Source organism: Lethenteron reissneri, chromosome 38 (genome assembly GCF_015708825.2).
Source record: "Lethenteron reissneri isolate LAM-NWPU_2019-01 chromosome 38, ASM1570882v1, whole genome shotgun sequence".
In the NCBI taxonomy this organism is placed as follows: Eukaryota; Metazoa; Chordata; class Hyperoartia; order Petromyzontiformes; family Petromyzontidae; genus Lethenteron; species Lethenteron reissneri.
Genome location: NC_083816.1, coordinates 625451 through 641742, shown reverse-complemented (window position 1 = coordinate 641742; position 16292 = coordinate 625451). Strand labels below are relative to the sequence as shown.

The following is a 16292-nucleotide window of genomic DNA, read 5'->3' as shown; positions in this document are numbered from 1 at the left end:
ATTTGTGCGCGTAATCAATTGTTGCTGTTTATGCAACTTATGAGACAGAATTTATAAGAAACAATGGAAATGAGACAGCGGAGGGTCAATTCCTAAGGAGAATCACTACCCCGCACCATGACGATTCCGAGGCCCAGTGGTAGCCCCTTGTTGCAGAGGATTGCCGATGGAATCTCTGGCAGGTTAATACCGCGGGCCTATTAACTTAGACATTCACCATCCACTTCACAGTCGATGTTCAGGATCCCCTGACATCATTCGGAAAAGTGTAGGCCCATATTCGACAAAACTACCTGGCAAATTACTCAATTTGATTACAAATACCGTTCCCCTACTGTGAAACTAATGTCGAGCGTGTCTGTTCAACATAGCCGCTTCCTTCGTGATACTCTTGCGCTGTAATAATGGTGCAATTAACAGATGTCCAAACTCAGTGGTTCTCAACCGGGAGTACGCGGACCCCTGGGGGTGTGGTAACGTCCCAGGGGGTACGTGAGGTGATTTATAAATGTGTGAAATTATACATAAAGAGTAATTGGTGAATAATCACGTACGAATCTGACAATATAAATAACTACGGTAAAATGTGTATCCATATGGTAATCTAGAACGATATAAAATACCTTTATAAACTCATTGATTGTAGACAATGCGGTTGACAAGAGTAAGCAGCGAGCGCAAACAAATGACGTGACGCATGCAGAACGTCCGTTGAATGTTTTTATTCGCTTGCAGTTACTCGCTAGTTAGGATACCTCACAAAATTGGACAATTGGTAAAAATATTGATGTTCATTATTCATGCATTTATTTCTCAGAACCATGTTCGGTCAGGCAAGGGGGTACTCGGTTGAAACAAACTTCAACAAGGGGTTACAGTCGCCAACAAAAGTTGAGAACCACTGCGCCCAAATGATATTGTTCATCGATCGGCTTGCAGGGTGAGTCGCCGCACGCCTGCAGGGTGCGGTAGGGAGTCGCAATGCAGCCGCGTCGTAGAAGGGCACGGTGTCGCCCGGCGCTGCCTGCTGGCGCCACGGCCAACGCAATCATCAACATTGCGCTGCTCTTGCTGTTGCGCATTCATAATGCCCCGTACCGCTATCGAAACGCGAAAACCAAACAGGCCACGGACTTTGTACAACGACGCAAATCCCATTGCATGTTGAAAGGTGCCCGGTTGAATAATATAATTGAACGCGTCTTATTCCTTCAACCTCCGTTCACGTTCGCAGTCAAGAAATGTACGCGTCGAAGCACTGCCCCGTGAACCGTTATTACCAAACGCAATGGTATGCGCCGTACAACTCACGTTTATCCAATGCCATTCTTGTCTCCAGATGGTTCCTTGATTGCAATCACACTTGCAGAGGCTGCTTACATGTGCATGTCTACATTTCCATTCATTTTATTTTAACAGTTGACCTATGCATGTTGCAGTTTGGTTGCATTAAATACCACGAATTCTTGAACAGGGGTGCGTTGTTGTACGTACATTATTATTGTACGTGCAGTCCGGTCATCATGGTGGAATCCGGCTATTCACAGCCCCCTGACCAATGTCCTCTTTGGCAATATTCCGGCATCAAACTCAAAGTGATTTCCCGCTCAAATGAGCATTGAGGCAGTTGCAAATCTCCCGTTTACAGCCCTGGGCCAGCGATGGAAATTCCCCGGTCTCATGGCAGGAGCCCTCCTATCCATAGGGCCAACCACTCTTGACTACCCTACAAAGTGGTTGATTGCGTTTACATGTTATGCATAATATCTCAGGCGATGTACATTGCACTGTCTAGTCGTGGTACATTATTGTTGATGACATTGTGAATTTAATATAACCATTCCCAACATGCGTTTCAATACCACATCATCGGATATCCGCGTCGGAAGTCGTCGCCTCCGGTGGTAGCTCGCTCGTTGTGCCACGCGACGACCACGGCCGTGGACAGGGCACTAACTTTGTCGCGGACGTGATGGCAGGCCGGGCCACATGGTGAACCATTTGCTTATGGGAGTACCGCTCTCAATTGTGCTCGAGGAAAGCAGTTGGCTTGCCCCGTGCCTGCAAGCGGATGTGCCCCGTGTCCAACAGTGCATCGTAGCGGATGGAGCAGCACTAAGTGTGTAGCAGCAGCAACCGCGTGGCCTGTAGCTGCGTAAAAAGTAAAGCGTTGTGAATCATACTCGGAAATTGTGCTGGTGAAAATATTTAACAGCGTGTAGCTACATACGTGCTACATATTGACCAATTGCCCAGAATGGATAGGGTTTGGGGTGATGTGGTGAGCAATAGTGGGCAGCGCAGCAAAATCCATTGTCCTGCTTTGCTCCCACGTCTATGCTCCTTGCCATAGCCAACCTGCACTGACCAGCAGGGTGACGTATGGTTAAAAGAAAAATATAATTTTGGTTTTCTCCCATCATTCCGGTTGTAGTCTGTATGGCAATCTGGTTAGGATGAACCTGTAGAATGAGTACACGCCTGATGCTGCTTTATACCTCGAGGTGACCTTAACTGGTTTCATTTTGTTTATAATAATAACTGACATAGGTATACAGAGAATGCATGTTTATTTACTAATGTATTCCTCTATATGTGCTCTCTCTCTGTCTTTATCTCCTGTCCAACTCAACTTTCATCCATTTATTTTAATTCACTATGCTTTCGTCTCCCTCTCCACTCTTGGTTCCCGTGTTTCATCTCTCTTGGGCTCACCACCCTTCGCCCTTCTCCTGCCTTGCCCCTCGCGGAGCCTCGTCGTGCCACCCAAACCCCTCCGCGTCTCCTGCCGCCCCACTCTCACCCATTCCGAGCAATCCCTCTCCTTCTCGCCCTCTCCTCAATTCCCACCCTCCCCCCCGTCATCTCCATTCCGTCTCCTCCACCCCCCCCCCCCCCCATCGCGCCTGCTGCAGATCCGTGTGGTGAAAGCATTCCGTAGCTCGCTGTACGAGAAGCTCGAAAAGCCAGAAGCCCGCTCCTCAATCCATAACTTCATGACGCACCCCGACTTTGGCAACGGCGCCGGAAACGGCTCCGAGCCGCACATCCCCCTGATCGACGACACGGACGCGGAAGAGGACGACGCCCCGACCAAGCGGCGCCAGCACGGCAGCGAGGACAGCCTCGCGGCGCACTCCCCCAACCGCAACAACAACGCCAACTACGACCGCCACTCGGGCGCACGCCCACCGCCGCAGCCCCCTCTCTCGAGCTCCTACCTGGGAGCGTACAAGCCGCCCGTGGCTCACAGCCGGCCCGGCAGCCCGCTGCTCAGCTTCGAGACCTCCTTGTAGGAGAGTATCGCCGGCTCCCATTTTTCGGTTCTTCACTTGAGGTTCCCCCCCCTAGACTGTGCTGTCCGCAATCGGCGTGTGTGCAGAACCCCCCCCCCCCCCCCCCGCGGCGTCGCTCGCTGCCCCGCGCAACCTCCCCCACACCGGTCACCCCGCACTGCGGCCGCCGCTTGTTTTGAAATTGACGCGCTTTTTGTGTCGCACTTTAGCTTTTAACGTCATCCGTGAAGGGCGCGTGACTGGTGATAGCTTGACGCACATCGTTATTTGACGAAAACTTTAATTTGATAGATTTGTTCAGGTTTCGCGTGACACTATATAACAAGAGTGAGGTTTTATGCACACATACCACCACTATTTTGCATGCTTCCCTTCCAATGCATCTGAGATGTTGTGCTGCTGGGTGTTTAAGGCATGACTTTTGCTCATAGAGTAAACGGTATTGCGGCGTCGGCACGCGTCACCCGCGTACGCACGGTTCCGCGTGCGTCCACGTGCATCTTGCGTCTGCGTGTGCACTTGAGTCCCAGTCCGTGGCTACGCGAGTCCTCGTTGTGCGGTGCGAGGTGGCGCCACGCTCGTAGGCGTGACGGTCAATCTTCGGCCACTCCACTGGCGAGCACCGTACCGGGTACCCGATAGTTTAGAGATTCGTGAGGTCGATTGAGCCCAGAGCGAGCGCGTGAGCAGCCCTGACGAGTGACTTATTGGCCCCAATGCCGCAGGATGTGCGCTGTGTTGGCCATTAAGGTGCTCGCTAACAGCACCTGCCCCGACAGCTCAATCGAGCTAAATGAGGGAGTCGTTTTTCTGTGCGCGTGCACGCGTGTGCGTGTTTCGGTGCGTGCGTGCGTGCCAAGGTATAAGTGTGCCCCAAAGCCGTTTGTGTGGACAAGTGAGCGTACAAGTCAAACCGCTATAAAAAAAAATACTCCTTCGTTACTCCTCGGGCCTGCTTGTTCATTCAGGCCGGTCGGTTCGAGTCGAGCGCGATCACCGCTGGAAACGGGCACCCACGTTCAATGTGTGCATGCATGCCTCTAGAACAACCATGGACAACGGCTGACTCGTCATCTTAAGCGTTTTAATTTCATGGGGGGGGGGGGTTTGCCTCGATATTTAATGGATTGTGAGACGTTCCTGCCATCGGCTTATACTCGTATGGATATATTTGTTTCCAAAATGATAAATGCAGTTTTGTTTACAAGGGATTTGTAGATATTGTGTGTGCGTTGCTGCTCTAAGCTCACGTGGTTTTAGGTGGCGGCCATGAAAAGCCATTCTGATGATTAAGAAAAAAAATACTGCTGCAATATCTGGCGTAAGCTCAGGGGAGCGCCAGGGGAAGGGTATTTCATTCTGAACACCCCGAAGGAAGCGACGGTGTGAGCTCCAGAGGCCGGTTGAGCTGCAACACGCGCGTCGGAAGCATTACGGAGCATTAACTATTTATTTTGCGGGGGTGTTCCAGTATCGGGCTAACCCTGCGTGAACCTCTGCTGGTCCTGGAGTGTTTTAATAAGCTGTGCACCAATATGATATTGGCCTGCTGTTGTTGACTCCTGTCAAATATTGTAGATAAAAAAACGGCGTATATGCTAGCCAAACGTACAGATGAAACGGTGGTCTATTTAACGCGTGGTTATTACGAGTCTAGAAAGACGTTCGCTGTGGGTTTTTTTAGTTTGAGTGAAAGGGAACATTTTTGAAGTGTAAGAGATTTTCCGTAACTTGCTAAAAGGCTAATATGTGTTTCTCTCTCTTCTCTTTTCTCTCTTGCTACGACACTGGTTTCATCAAACATCGATAATAACCGCTTGGCGCAGGAGGGCATCTTATTTTCTTGTCGTTGCTGCTGCTGCATGTGCGTGCTCAATACCTGGGTATTCGTGGGCTCTCCTCCTCGGGAAGGGAATGCTTTTAGCGCGGTAGGGGAGTTATTCAATGACGTAATGCAACCCGTTTTCATTTTGTCTGTAGACGGTGAATTGTGAGTGTCCTGGTTGTATATGTGAGTGATGAATCTGTGTAGATTTCTTTTTCATAAAACGAAGGCGAAAAAAACCTTACGATTTAGACATTTACGATATATTACACACTCCAGCGTGACCTTTTAATTGCAGCTCTACAGGCTGTGGTTTTCTAGAATTTGAAATCCCGATCGCAATGACTTCTTCTCACCTTTAGAACCGGAACTATCTTTCCAAGGGGCGTAATGTTGATGTTATTTCATTGTCACGGGCCTGCACTATGAACCCCCATGCTCCTTCAACATGGAATCTTGCTCACTTAGTCACTTGTTTCCACATTGTTTGTTACGTTTTTCTTTTTGTTGAGACTGTGGTATTCAGGGATGTAATATTAAACAAAACAAAGTTAATATTCCAAATAATATGACTTTGCTGTGCTGCGCCGTTCCTGACCGTTGTGTTTCCGAGTTGGTTGAAGCGGTTTCCCCGATGGTTTCGTGTTTCCGGAATGAATGCATGCTGCGCGTGTGTTGTAGCGCCCTCCACCACATCCTCCTTGTCTCCCCTCGACGCACTGTGCAATGACCCCTCCCCCTCCCTCCATCCCCCCCGGCTTCCCTGGTGCTGTGGCGTTGCCCTCTCATTCTTGGCTGTTTCACACTCTTTGCGTTGTGACCTCTTTCATGCATGATTTTCTCTCTCCCAAATGCGGAGATTTTTAAAACTTGGGGATGATTTTTGCGGATGACTTTGTGTTTGATTAAATTGAACCCTTGTTTGAAGAAGGCGCACGTGGTAACCCTCTCACAAAGGTCAATAACGTGAGAATGGAAAGGTCTTGAAGATCGGTAGCTAAAATTTTTCGATTCAAATCGTAGTTTTTAACAAAATATATCTCAAAGTGTAACTATTTTTCCTCCAGTCTTAAAACAATCTCTGGTCTTCTAAACAACACGGTGGGGTTTTTTTTAAGATGTGTATTTTTGAAACGAAGGTAAAACTTTTAAAAACAAAGCGATCGCAGCGTTTAAGAATGAGCCCATTTTAAAATTGCCAAAGGCTGGCTGTCGTTTCGCGAGTGACGGCTCTCGCATCACGTGGGCTTGCCGCGGAGCACCCAGTCGTGCTCTTTGGTCAAATGGTTGCTCATTCACTTAGCCGGTTCGTATCTCTCAATTGCTAACAACAAAACAACAACACCCACTTCTACTGTAAGCAAAAATGTTTATGTTATTTTAACCCCTACACATGCTGTAAATAAAATGATGTATTCGTGTCTGTGTTCGTTCCACTGGTGAGCATTTTGGATTTTTACTCTCCAGCGTGCGTGTGCGCGTGTGAGTGCAAACTGTCCGTGCCGTGAAGCAGTAGGCAAGCAAGGTCTGTACCTTTCTCGCCGTCAAGACAAACGGACATTTACAACCACGTGCAGTAGACGCTGTGTAATGAACTAGATGACTACTTTTGAAAACCGTTACCCTGTTACCCGTGACTTCTGTTATCCGCGGTAGCATTAGAGTCCGGGGAAAACTCCAGTTAACCGTGGGGTCCAAATCTTCCCCATTGCCGTCAAGCGCACATTTTCTGAAAGTAAAATTGCAGAACGGCGTCCAATTTGCCTGCGACGTGTGGTGAATACTTTGAGGTGTGGGCGACACGTGGAGTGTTGAACACGGAGGCACACACGTTTATTACACAGCCCCAACAGGGCTAACTACATAAACGTACACATGCCAACTCGACCCCAACAGGATAACAACATAACCGGGTCAGTCAGTAACATTCTGACTGACCCACGATGCCGAGCGAAGACCGACGATCGAAGAGACGTAGCCCCAAGGGTTGATTCCAGAGAACAGCCCAGAACGCTCTCGGGACTGCCCCTTTATGCTCCTGGGCGTGGCCTCACTCCGCCTTCGGCCACGCCCTCTTCGAGACCTTTCCCGAAGGATCTCGACCGAGCATCACGTGTCCCTCAAGCCCCCCTCGGAGCCCCCCCATACTATCCTGTCCCGGTCACGTACCTTCTCGGGTTCACCCAGACTACCATATCCTGACTTGCCCTCTCTCAGGCCGTCACCAGCACTATGCCCACTAAGGCCTGTTTGCATGCCGCACTCACTCTGGCCCAAGAGAGAAGTTCCAGGCGCACAGTAGCACTCTCGTGACAGTGCCTGGCGCTAACACCGTAGTGACACCCTTAACGTCACTACGCATATACTAAGTAACTCCTATTATCCGAGATTTTTCGCGATATATTGCTTTAACCGCCAGACGCCGCGTGTTCGGCTATGGGGAATGATCACGGGGTCAGCGATGAATATCTCCAAGTGGCCTGACGTAATAATAATTACATTTATATAGCGGATTTTTATCAAGGATTTAAAAGCACTGCACAGGACACAGCAGAAGGGGAAATTCGGCATAATAATGTTATACAGTGATCCCTCGTCTATCGCGGTTAATGGGGACCGGAACCCCTCGCGATAGGTGAAAATCCGCGAAGTAGGATTGGCCCCCTAGGAATTTCCGTATATGTGTGTGTGGGTACCAGAATGTTTAAAATATGTATATTATACTTTATATATATATTTTACTTAAATCTATTTAATTATAAAACATTAATATTATACATTCACTCTCTCTCTCTCATACGATACGTATTATGGTGTTCTACACTCACCAATGACAGTAGTATCTTGAGACTTGACTCCAGTAATGACGACGATGACAATGACGATGACAATGACGACGATGACAGACCTGTGCAGTTCGATGAATGTGATGATGAATGATGATGGTGTTACTGCACAGGTATAATGAGGCCTTTAAATCAGTTCGAAAAAACCGCGATGCACTGAGGCCGCGAAACTTGAACCGCGAAGTGGCGAGGGATTACTGTAATCCGTTTATTAAACCGAAAAGTTGAATAAGCGGAAGTGTATAAGTAGGTTTTAAGATGCATTTTAGAAATGTCCACAGACTCAGATCCTGACATCTCGTGGAAGAGCGTTCCATAGCCTGGGGGCTACATGAGGTAAATTTCGGTCACCCATACACCGAAACCTCCACCTGGGAATGCAGAGACGAGCTGCATCCCCAGATCTTAGGGACCAAGATGGGACATGGGTGCAGCATGTCAGTGATGTAGGCTGCTCTGTTCGGAGTCACAGAATCATAGTATAATGGAGCAAGTGTGAGTTTGTTACTTTGGATTTTTGTTACATATACGGTTTACCGGATGTAATACGACACGAGTCTACGACGTGCGTGCAGTATAAGGCCACCATTGATCGATTTACGACGCAGACACCTCGCCGATGACGCATCTTCCCACGTGACTGAATACGTGAACAGCAATTCTTCTACTTTGCAACGTAGTTGAAAGTGAAGTTTTTTTCTCTCAAAAGGTTACATTCACGTAAGCACAGCAAGGAAGAAGACAAGGTTAAAAATACATATTTTAGAAACAAACATTTATTTGTGTCACTTTCAGTAAAAATGTCACGTTCAGTACTGCACTGTAAACTCTTGACCTATCCATTTATAGCACTAAGGGACTGTTTTCCAACATCTTATAGCACTCGCAATGGTTCATTCTTTATATGAACATATTTCACTAAATCCCATATTTCTAGCATTTTTTGTGAACATTTTTATAACATTGTGTCTATGGCAACATGAGGTCCGAAAAATGGCGATCTGATTTACGACGGGGGTTTCCAGGGACGCATTGTAACGTCGTAAACGCAGGGACCGCCTGCATTACCCTTTCAATCTTGATTTGAAGCTTTCGTGACTGCAGGGATCCATACTCTTTGGTTCTTTCGGTAAAGTCACGTAGGTATAAAAATAAAATAAATCACGACGTTTCGGGCACAACACAAGCGTCCCTCACCAGTGGGAAAGTATGGCCTGCTACTGATGCATTGTCATCCTCTCAGCCGACAAGGGCCATGCAACTGTTATCATGGATAAAAGCACTTACAACAACAAAATTCTGGATCTTCTTAATGATGGCAGCTATACTAAAATCAACAGAGATCCCAACAACTGCCTAGCCACAAAAAACAACAATATCATCACTAAATCGACTTCTCTAATCGATCAGACCAAGCGGCGCTCTCTAAAACCTTCGGCTGCTAGATCACCCCGATTTTATTGCCTTCCAAAAATCCACAAAGTAGGTACCCCACTCCATCCTATCGTCTCCATCATTAACTCACCCACCTACAAACTGGCCCGATTTATATCTGAGACCCTGCTTCCTTTCACGAGCAAGTCCACCTCAGCTGTACTTAACTCAGCTCACTTGGTTTCTCTAATCAAGGACATCTCACTGTCTCCGGATGATTTGCTTGTCAGTTTCGATGTAGTCTCTCTGTTCACCAATATACCTGTACTTGACACCATTGCAATCATTGAAAATTTGGTTCAACAAGGACTGAATCCAGATGTACCAATTCTGGTAAGGCACTGTCTTACCAACATATACTTCACCTGGAATGGTACATTCTACAAACAAAATGAGTGTACCCCAATGGGTTCTCCCTTATCACCAGTGGTAGTGAATGTTTTCATGGATAAATTTGAAACAGATGCCATCCAGACATCCACCCTACGTCCTTCCTTGTGGAAGAGATACGTAGATGACACGTTCGTCATCTGGCCACGTGGCCTGCCAGCACTGAACCAATTTCCCAACCACATCAATTTCGTACACCCGTATATCAAATTCACCATGGAAGTGGAAAAGGATGGCAAGCTACCATTCATGGATGTTTTGATCGAAAAGAGACCTGATGACTCGTTGGGACATTCGGTCTACAGGAAAGCCACCCACACGGATGCCTATCTAATGCCTGACTCCCACCACCATTCAGCCCAGAAGAATTCCCTCATCAAAACACTACACCATAGGGCCCGTTGCATCTCCGACCAGCACCACCTAACTAGTGAGTAAGAGCACGTACACCAAGCCCTCAGGATGAACGGATACTCGGACCGTACAATCCGCAAAGCTGCCTTCCCAGCCACGGGGAGACAACCTTCTGAGGAGCCAACCAAAACCGCACAAGTTTGAAATAGGAGTAAAGTACAACTAATATCGGAAGGTGGTAGGATGGGAACATCATAGCCAATTATGACTTACACTGGTTGATAACGTCCTTCCAATGATTGCTCAGTTTGTACCCATCTTCTCGGTTGAAATTGTGTCTGTGTCTATATATATTGTGTCTGTGTCTATATATATGTATGGTATATGTATGTACGTAGATATGTATGTGACTTTACCGAAAGACCCAAGAATATGAATTCCTGCAGTCACGAAAGATTTAATATAAATTTCTGCAGTTACGAAAGCTTTAGGTCAAGACACATTCATATGTAAGCGATCTAACCCATAACACCTATTGTGGATGCTACATTACTTGCAAATCCATGCCATCATTGCTGTTGATTTTGACAATTAAATGATGATGAGCCGTTTTCCTGGTAAAGAAAGAGTCTGCAAAGGCTCAGGTACAGTGCATAATGAATTAATCAACCAGCTCAATCCCATTCCGGATTTCCCGTTCACTTTCTTAAACTGAAGGTTGACTCCTGCATTACGCACCCTCGGAAGTTCGATTAAAGCGATGGACACTCGCAATTGAACACGTGACATCATCCGAACGATGCACAATCACGTAATCGAAGCTTTTATTGCAAAGTGGACCTCACGACAAGAAGAGGCTATCCCTCGGATTCCTCTGGCTCCAGCTGTGAACATATTTCCATTCTCGGTGACACAAAAACAATTGTCCAATTCATCCCTCTTTTGGAGTCACCCACCCACAAGAGCTGAGGACGAACGCTGCAGAAAATTGGAATGTGGGTTTACTCTCCAACACACAACCAGTGTGCTATACTAGTGTAGAGGTGATACGCGCTGGGATTAAGGATCGTATGCACAGTGCGTGATGATTGGCTGTGTAGGTGGTGACGCGCGCTGACGGTGGAGGATCAGGGGTCAGCGCGGGGTCGTGGGTTACGGGGTACCGATTGGCTGTGGGCGGTGACGCGCTGAGAGGGAGTGATCAGGTGGCAGCGCAGTGTGATTGGTGGAGTAATGTTAACACGCGCTGGGGAAAGCGGATCGTAGAGAGAGTGCGTCGTGATTGGGTCATTAAGGAACGACGCTCACGTCGACGCCGCATCAGCTCCGTCCCTCGTGAGCAGGGGCTATAAAAGGGGATGCACACAGGCGTAAGGGCAGTGTGTAACCAGCGAAGAAGGAAGACGGGGATGAAGACCTAGAGCCCTGCGGTACCTAGCCCCGCTGTCCTAAGGGGACCGGGACTCTGTGTAACCCAGAGGCGAGTGTAGTGGGTGTAGCCATAGGTCTACACGAGCCGAATGTACTATGTGTAGCCAGGGCATAGGGCTTACACGAGTCGAGTGTATTGTGTAGCCAGAGGCATAGGGCTTACACGAGTCGAGTATATTGTGTGTAGCCAGAGGCATAGGGTCTACACGAGTCAAGTGTATCGGGTGTAGCCAGAGGCCTAGAGCTTACACGAGATTAGTGGAGTGTGTCGGAGGAAGAAGAGAGACCACACGTTGTATTGTGATACCTAAAGGATTTAATAAAAGTGTGTTACCCGTCAAGAAGTTCCTGCCGTCAATTCACATACTTCAACTGGCGTCAGAAGTGAAACGGTCCTCCAAGCATGGATACAAGGAGGAACCGTCGGACCCACGGGATTGACCACGAGGACAACCTCGACGACGCGGGCCAGCGGGCATCAGGGGGTGAGGAAGAGGAGCTGCCCACGGGGCAGGATCCACCGACGGCGCCGGTCGAGCGACGGGGGACTGACACCGTGCTTCGCGAGGCACACTCCCGTCTGGCGGAGCTGCTGCTCGCCGCCGCGTCCATCTTGGCGGAGATCAGCTCGTCGGGAGGAGCGGGGACGGCGGCCGACGTGCTACAGGGTCGCCCTGCAGATTCCCGCCAAAACGATTTGGCGATTCCCGCCATTTCATCCGCTCCAACTTTTGGCGGGAACGGCCATCACCACGTGGCAGCGGTTCTCCATGCACGGCCGCTGACGTCACCAACGCGCGCGGCGGACCGCCATCACACACCCGCCACTGGGGCCGCCATCTTACACACCGACGGGGGGGCAGAGAGGAAGCACGAGGAGGAGGACGACTTTATCTTTCAGCAGCGCCTTCCCACGTTGTCAGCATTCAAGGCGGAAGGCGGGGATTGGAGCCAATTTCAGCGCAGATTTTTGGCGCATCAAGAGATGTCCGCCTGGTCCGACGCTACGGCACTGCGGGCACTGCCTGCCATGCTGGACGACAACGCGCTCGCGGCCTTCACGTCCGCACGCAGGTCGGACCGCTCCACGCTCAAGGATGCGCTGGCTCTCATGGCCAAAGTCTACGGTCCTCCCTCGGCGTGCCGCCATCATTTCTACGCAAGACGGAAGGCGGACACGGAGACCGTGCTCGCCTACCGCACGGCGTTGCTCGCTCTCGCTGACGCCGCGTTCCCTCGTATGGACGAGGAGGGCCAAGATGCGATGGTTTTGGAGCAGCTGCTCAAGTTGGCGCAGGACCTGGGGGTCCCCATCAACACGGCCGACGACACCGATATTTCTTCATTACGGGTCGCCACGAGCATGCAAGCGCACGAGGTCCTTCAACGAAAGCAGGGGGTCGTCTGCAACGCTGCCGTGGCCTCAACTCCGGGTCCGGTTGACACCGTGCCCCAAGTCGTCAGCCCACGAGAGGACGCGTTCATCGCGGGACGAGCGGGGGACTGGAGGTCGGGGGGTCGTTCGCCTCTGCGAGCGGCCCGCAAGCTGGAGCAACCGAGATCTCCGACTACTGTCATCACCTGCTATAACTGCGGCCTTCGTGGCCACGTGGCCTCCGGTTGCCGCGCCCCACGTCAGCGCGCCATGGGACCTCGGCTGGACGACGACCAAGGCCCCAAGTCATCACTGCAAACCCCGGCAAGTCGCGGCACCTCACATGCTTGGCCCGCATACTCGACACGTATGGGTCGTCGCGTTGCGACGAGGGAGAGCCGAGTAGAGTTCGGGGATTCGGTTCGGAGAGGGGGGTTCGGCCGGGACCGGGGAGACATTAAATGGTCGGAATTGGGGCACAGAATGGTGGCTGCCTCAGCGGGTTCATCCGTCGTTACCGGATCGATTGATGGGGTCGAGGTCAGGGTGTTAGTGGACACGGGGGCATCGGCGACTATTATTTCGGATCTCATTTATAATATTCTCCCGGTACAATGTCGTCCGCTTCTTCCGGTGGATGTGCCATTTTACGCCGCTAACGGGGGATCGTTGGGCATTATCGGTCAGATTAGGGCGTCCATTTGCATTGGTGATATCAAATTGTCGGGACCCGTTTTCGTTTCATCTTCCCTGGCGGTTCCTTGCCTATTGGGCACTGATTTTTTGGCGAAAATGCCCATCAAAATTCTCATTGATCAGCGTTGCATTGAACTACCATCGGGTCGCCGTATTTCATTTTTGACGAGCCCTAATGTAATTCGGACGGCGTGCGCTACCATTCAGGCGTTAGCAACACAGACCGTGCACGTGCCCCCGGGTTCACAAATGTTGATTCCCCTCCGGTTACGGAAGCCATGGGGGAAGGAGGCCTCGGAACAGGCCATGCTTTTGGGTCCTTCTAATAGGGCTGTTGGAGGTCTCGATTTATCGGTGGCTCACACTTTGGTTGGGGCAGACAGGGATCCGTTTGTCATGGTTTTAAACGCTGGGGCGCGGCCGGCCGTCATTCAGCAGGGCACCGTGCTGGCTCACGCGGCACGGGTCCCTGCGGAGGAGAGGCTGGTTGCGCAGGCTGATCCGAGCCCCACGAATAGCGTACCATCGAAGGAGGACCTAGATTGGATTGATATGCTGTGCGCGGACTCTGACGATTTGTCAGCGCTACAGTTGGGTGCGTTGCGCGGGTTGCTGATTGAATTTTCGGATGTCTTCAGTAAACATAAGTATGATATCGGATGCACGGACCTGCTACGCCACCACATTGAAACGGGCGATGCGGCACCGGTCAGGCAAAATCCCTTCCGACTGAGTCCTGCTGAGAAGGAACATGTTCAGTCGGCAGTTAACGATATGCTGGAAGCCGACATTATTTCGCCTTCTTCCAGTCCTTGGGGAGCACCTATTGTGCTCGTTAAAAAGCAGGACGGGTCCCTGCGATTTTGCGTCGATTTCCGCCGCCTGAATAAGATCTCGGTGGCCGACGCGTATCCGCTCCCCAGGATGGACGAGTCTCTCGACGCATTGTCCGGTGCGCGATACTTTTCGACTCTTGATTTATTGTCCGGATTTTGGCAGTTGCCACTCGACGAGGAGTCTAAGCCTAAGACTGCATTCCGGACTCCAGGGGGCCTGTTTCAGTTTAACCGGTTACCCATGGGACTTCACTCCTCTCCTGCGACGTTTCAGCGTCTTATGGAATTGGTTTTGTCGGGCTTGCAGTGGGAGACGTGCCTCATTTACCTTGACGATGTCATTGTTTTCGGTAAAACGTTCGAAGAACACCTCCAGCGATTGAGAGGGGTGTTCTTGCGAATGCGATCGGCTAAATTAAAGTTTAAACCGGCCAAATGCCATCTTTTTCGTAAATCCGTGAGGTACTTGGGTCACATTGTCGACTCTTCGGGGATTTCTACCGATCCTGCGAAGACGGACTGTGTCAGTTCGTGGCCGACGCCCACGTCAGTGTCAGACGTGCGCAGTTTCATCGGTTTTGCTTCGTATTATCGCCGATTCGTTGAGCACTTCGCCACCATTGCAAAGCCCTTGCACGCTTTAACGGCAAAAGGAGTGAAGTTCCGGTGGGGACCGGAGGAGGAGGCTGCATTCTGCTCCCTCCGGGACGCCTTGGTAAGGGCCCCACCCTTGTGCTATCCGGACTTTGAGAGTCCCTTCTTGCTAGACACGGATGCTAGCAACACGGGCATTGGGGGAGTGCTGTCCCAAGTCGTTGGAGGGGTCGAACGGGTGGTCGCCTATGGTAGCAGGGTGTTGTCGCCGGCAGAGCAGCGCTACTGCGTCACCCGTCGTGAACTACTTGCCATTGTTTTTTTTGTACAACAATTCAGGCCATATCTCTATGGTCGTCATTTCACGGTCCGGACGGACCATGCGGCGCTCCAGTATTCATTACGGGTTGCCCAGCCCTCGGGCCAATTGTCGCGGTGGTTGGAAGTCCTCCAGGACTATCAGTTCACGACTACGTACCGTAAAGGGTTGCGACACACGAATGCCGATGCCCTGTCGCGGTTGTTGCCTTGTCACAAATGTGCGTGCTTATCGGGATCGGCGCGCTGTAAACCTCCGGTTACGGAAGGTAGGGAGGCGTTGGTTGCGACCGCGAGCACACCAATTGGGGATGGTCCCGCTACCCCAGGGGGTCAGGACTCGCTGCTCTCACTGTCGTTGATTGAGTGGGGCCGTCTCCAAATGGCGGACAGCTCCCTGCTGGCATTGCGCCGAAAGACGGAGGGTTCCGAAGGTAGCCACGACCGAACTGGCTCCTACGAGCTTAAGCAGGGCCTGTTGATGAGATGGGACAGTTTGTCCCGGCGGCATGCGATTGTGGTGCCTTCTGCTGTGAGGGGGAAGGTTGTCTTGGCCGCACACGAACGCCTCTTGCATTTGGGAGTTAACAAAACGCTTGCCCTGCTTCAGCGTGACTATTATTGGCCGGGAATGGGGGGTGACGTGGTGAATATTCTGAAGGGTTGTGTTGAGTGCGCCAGACGGAAACCACCGCCCGTGGCAGCTAATCCACCGCTGCAATCTATTCAGGTCTCGCGCACTAACGAGCTCGTTGCACTCGATATTCTGGGGCCCTTTCCGGTCACGCCTAGGGGTAATAAGTACCTGTTGGTGGGGGTCGAATATTTTACCCGGTGGCCTATGGCGTGGCCACTCGCCAACCAGTCGGCGGCGGCTGTGACGGACGCCTTTGTCCA

At 50.6% G+C, this 16292-nt stretch overlaps 1 protein-coding gene across 1 annotated transcript in view; it reads left to right on the top strand.

The window, feature by feature from the left end:
• The window catches only part of LOC133351794 (plasma membrane calcium-transporting ATPase 1-like), a 130989-nt gene extending 124432 nt beyond the window's left edge, over positions 1-6557 (top strand). Inside the window, exon 16 of the mRNA XM_061567327.1 lies at positions 2916-6557. Coding sequence (XP_061423311.1) covers positions 2916-3296 — 381 coding nt within the window. The 3' untranslated portion in view covers positions 3297-6557. The remainder of the gene's footprint in view (positions 1-2915) is intronic.
• The last annotated feature ends 9735 nt before the right edge of the window (positions 6558-16292 follow it).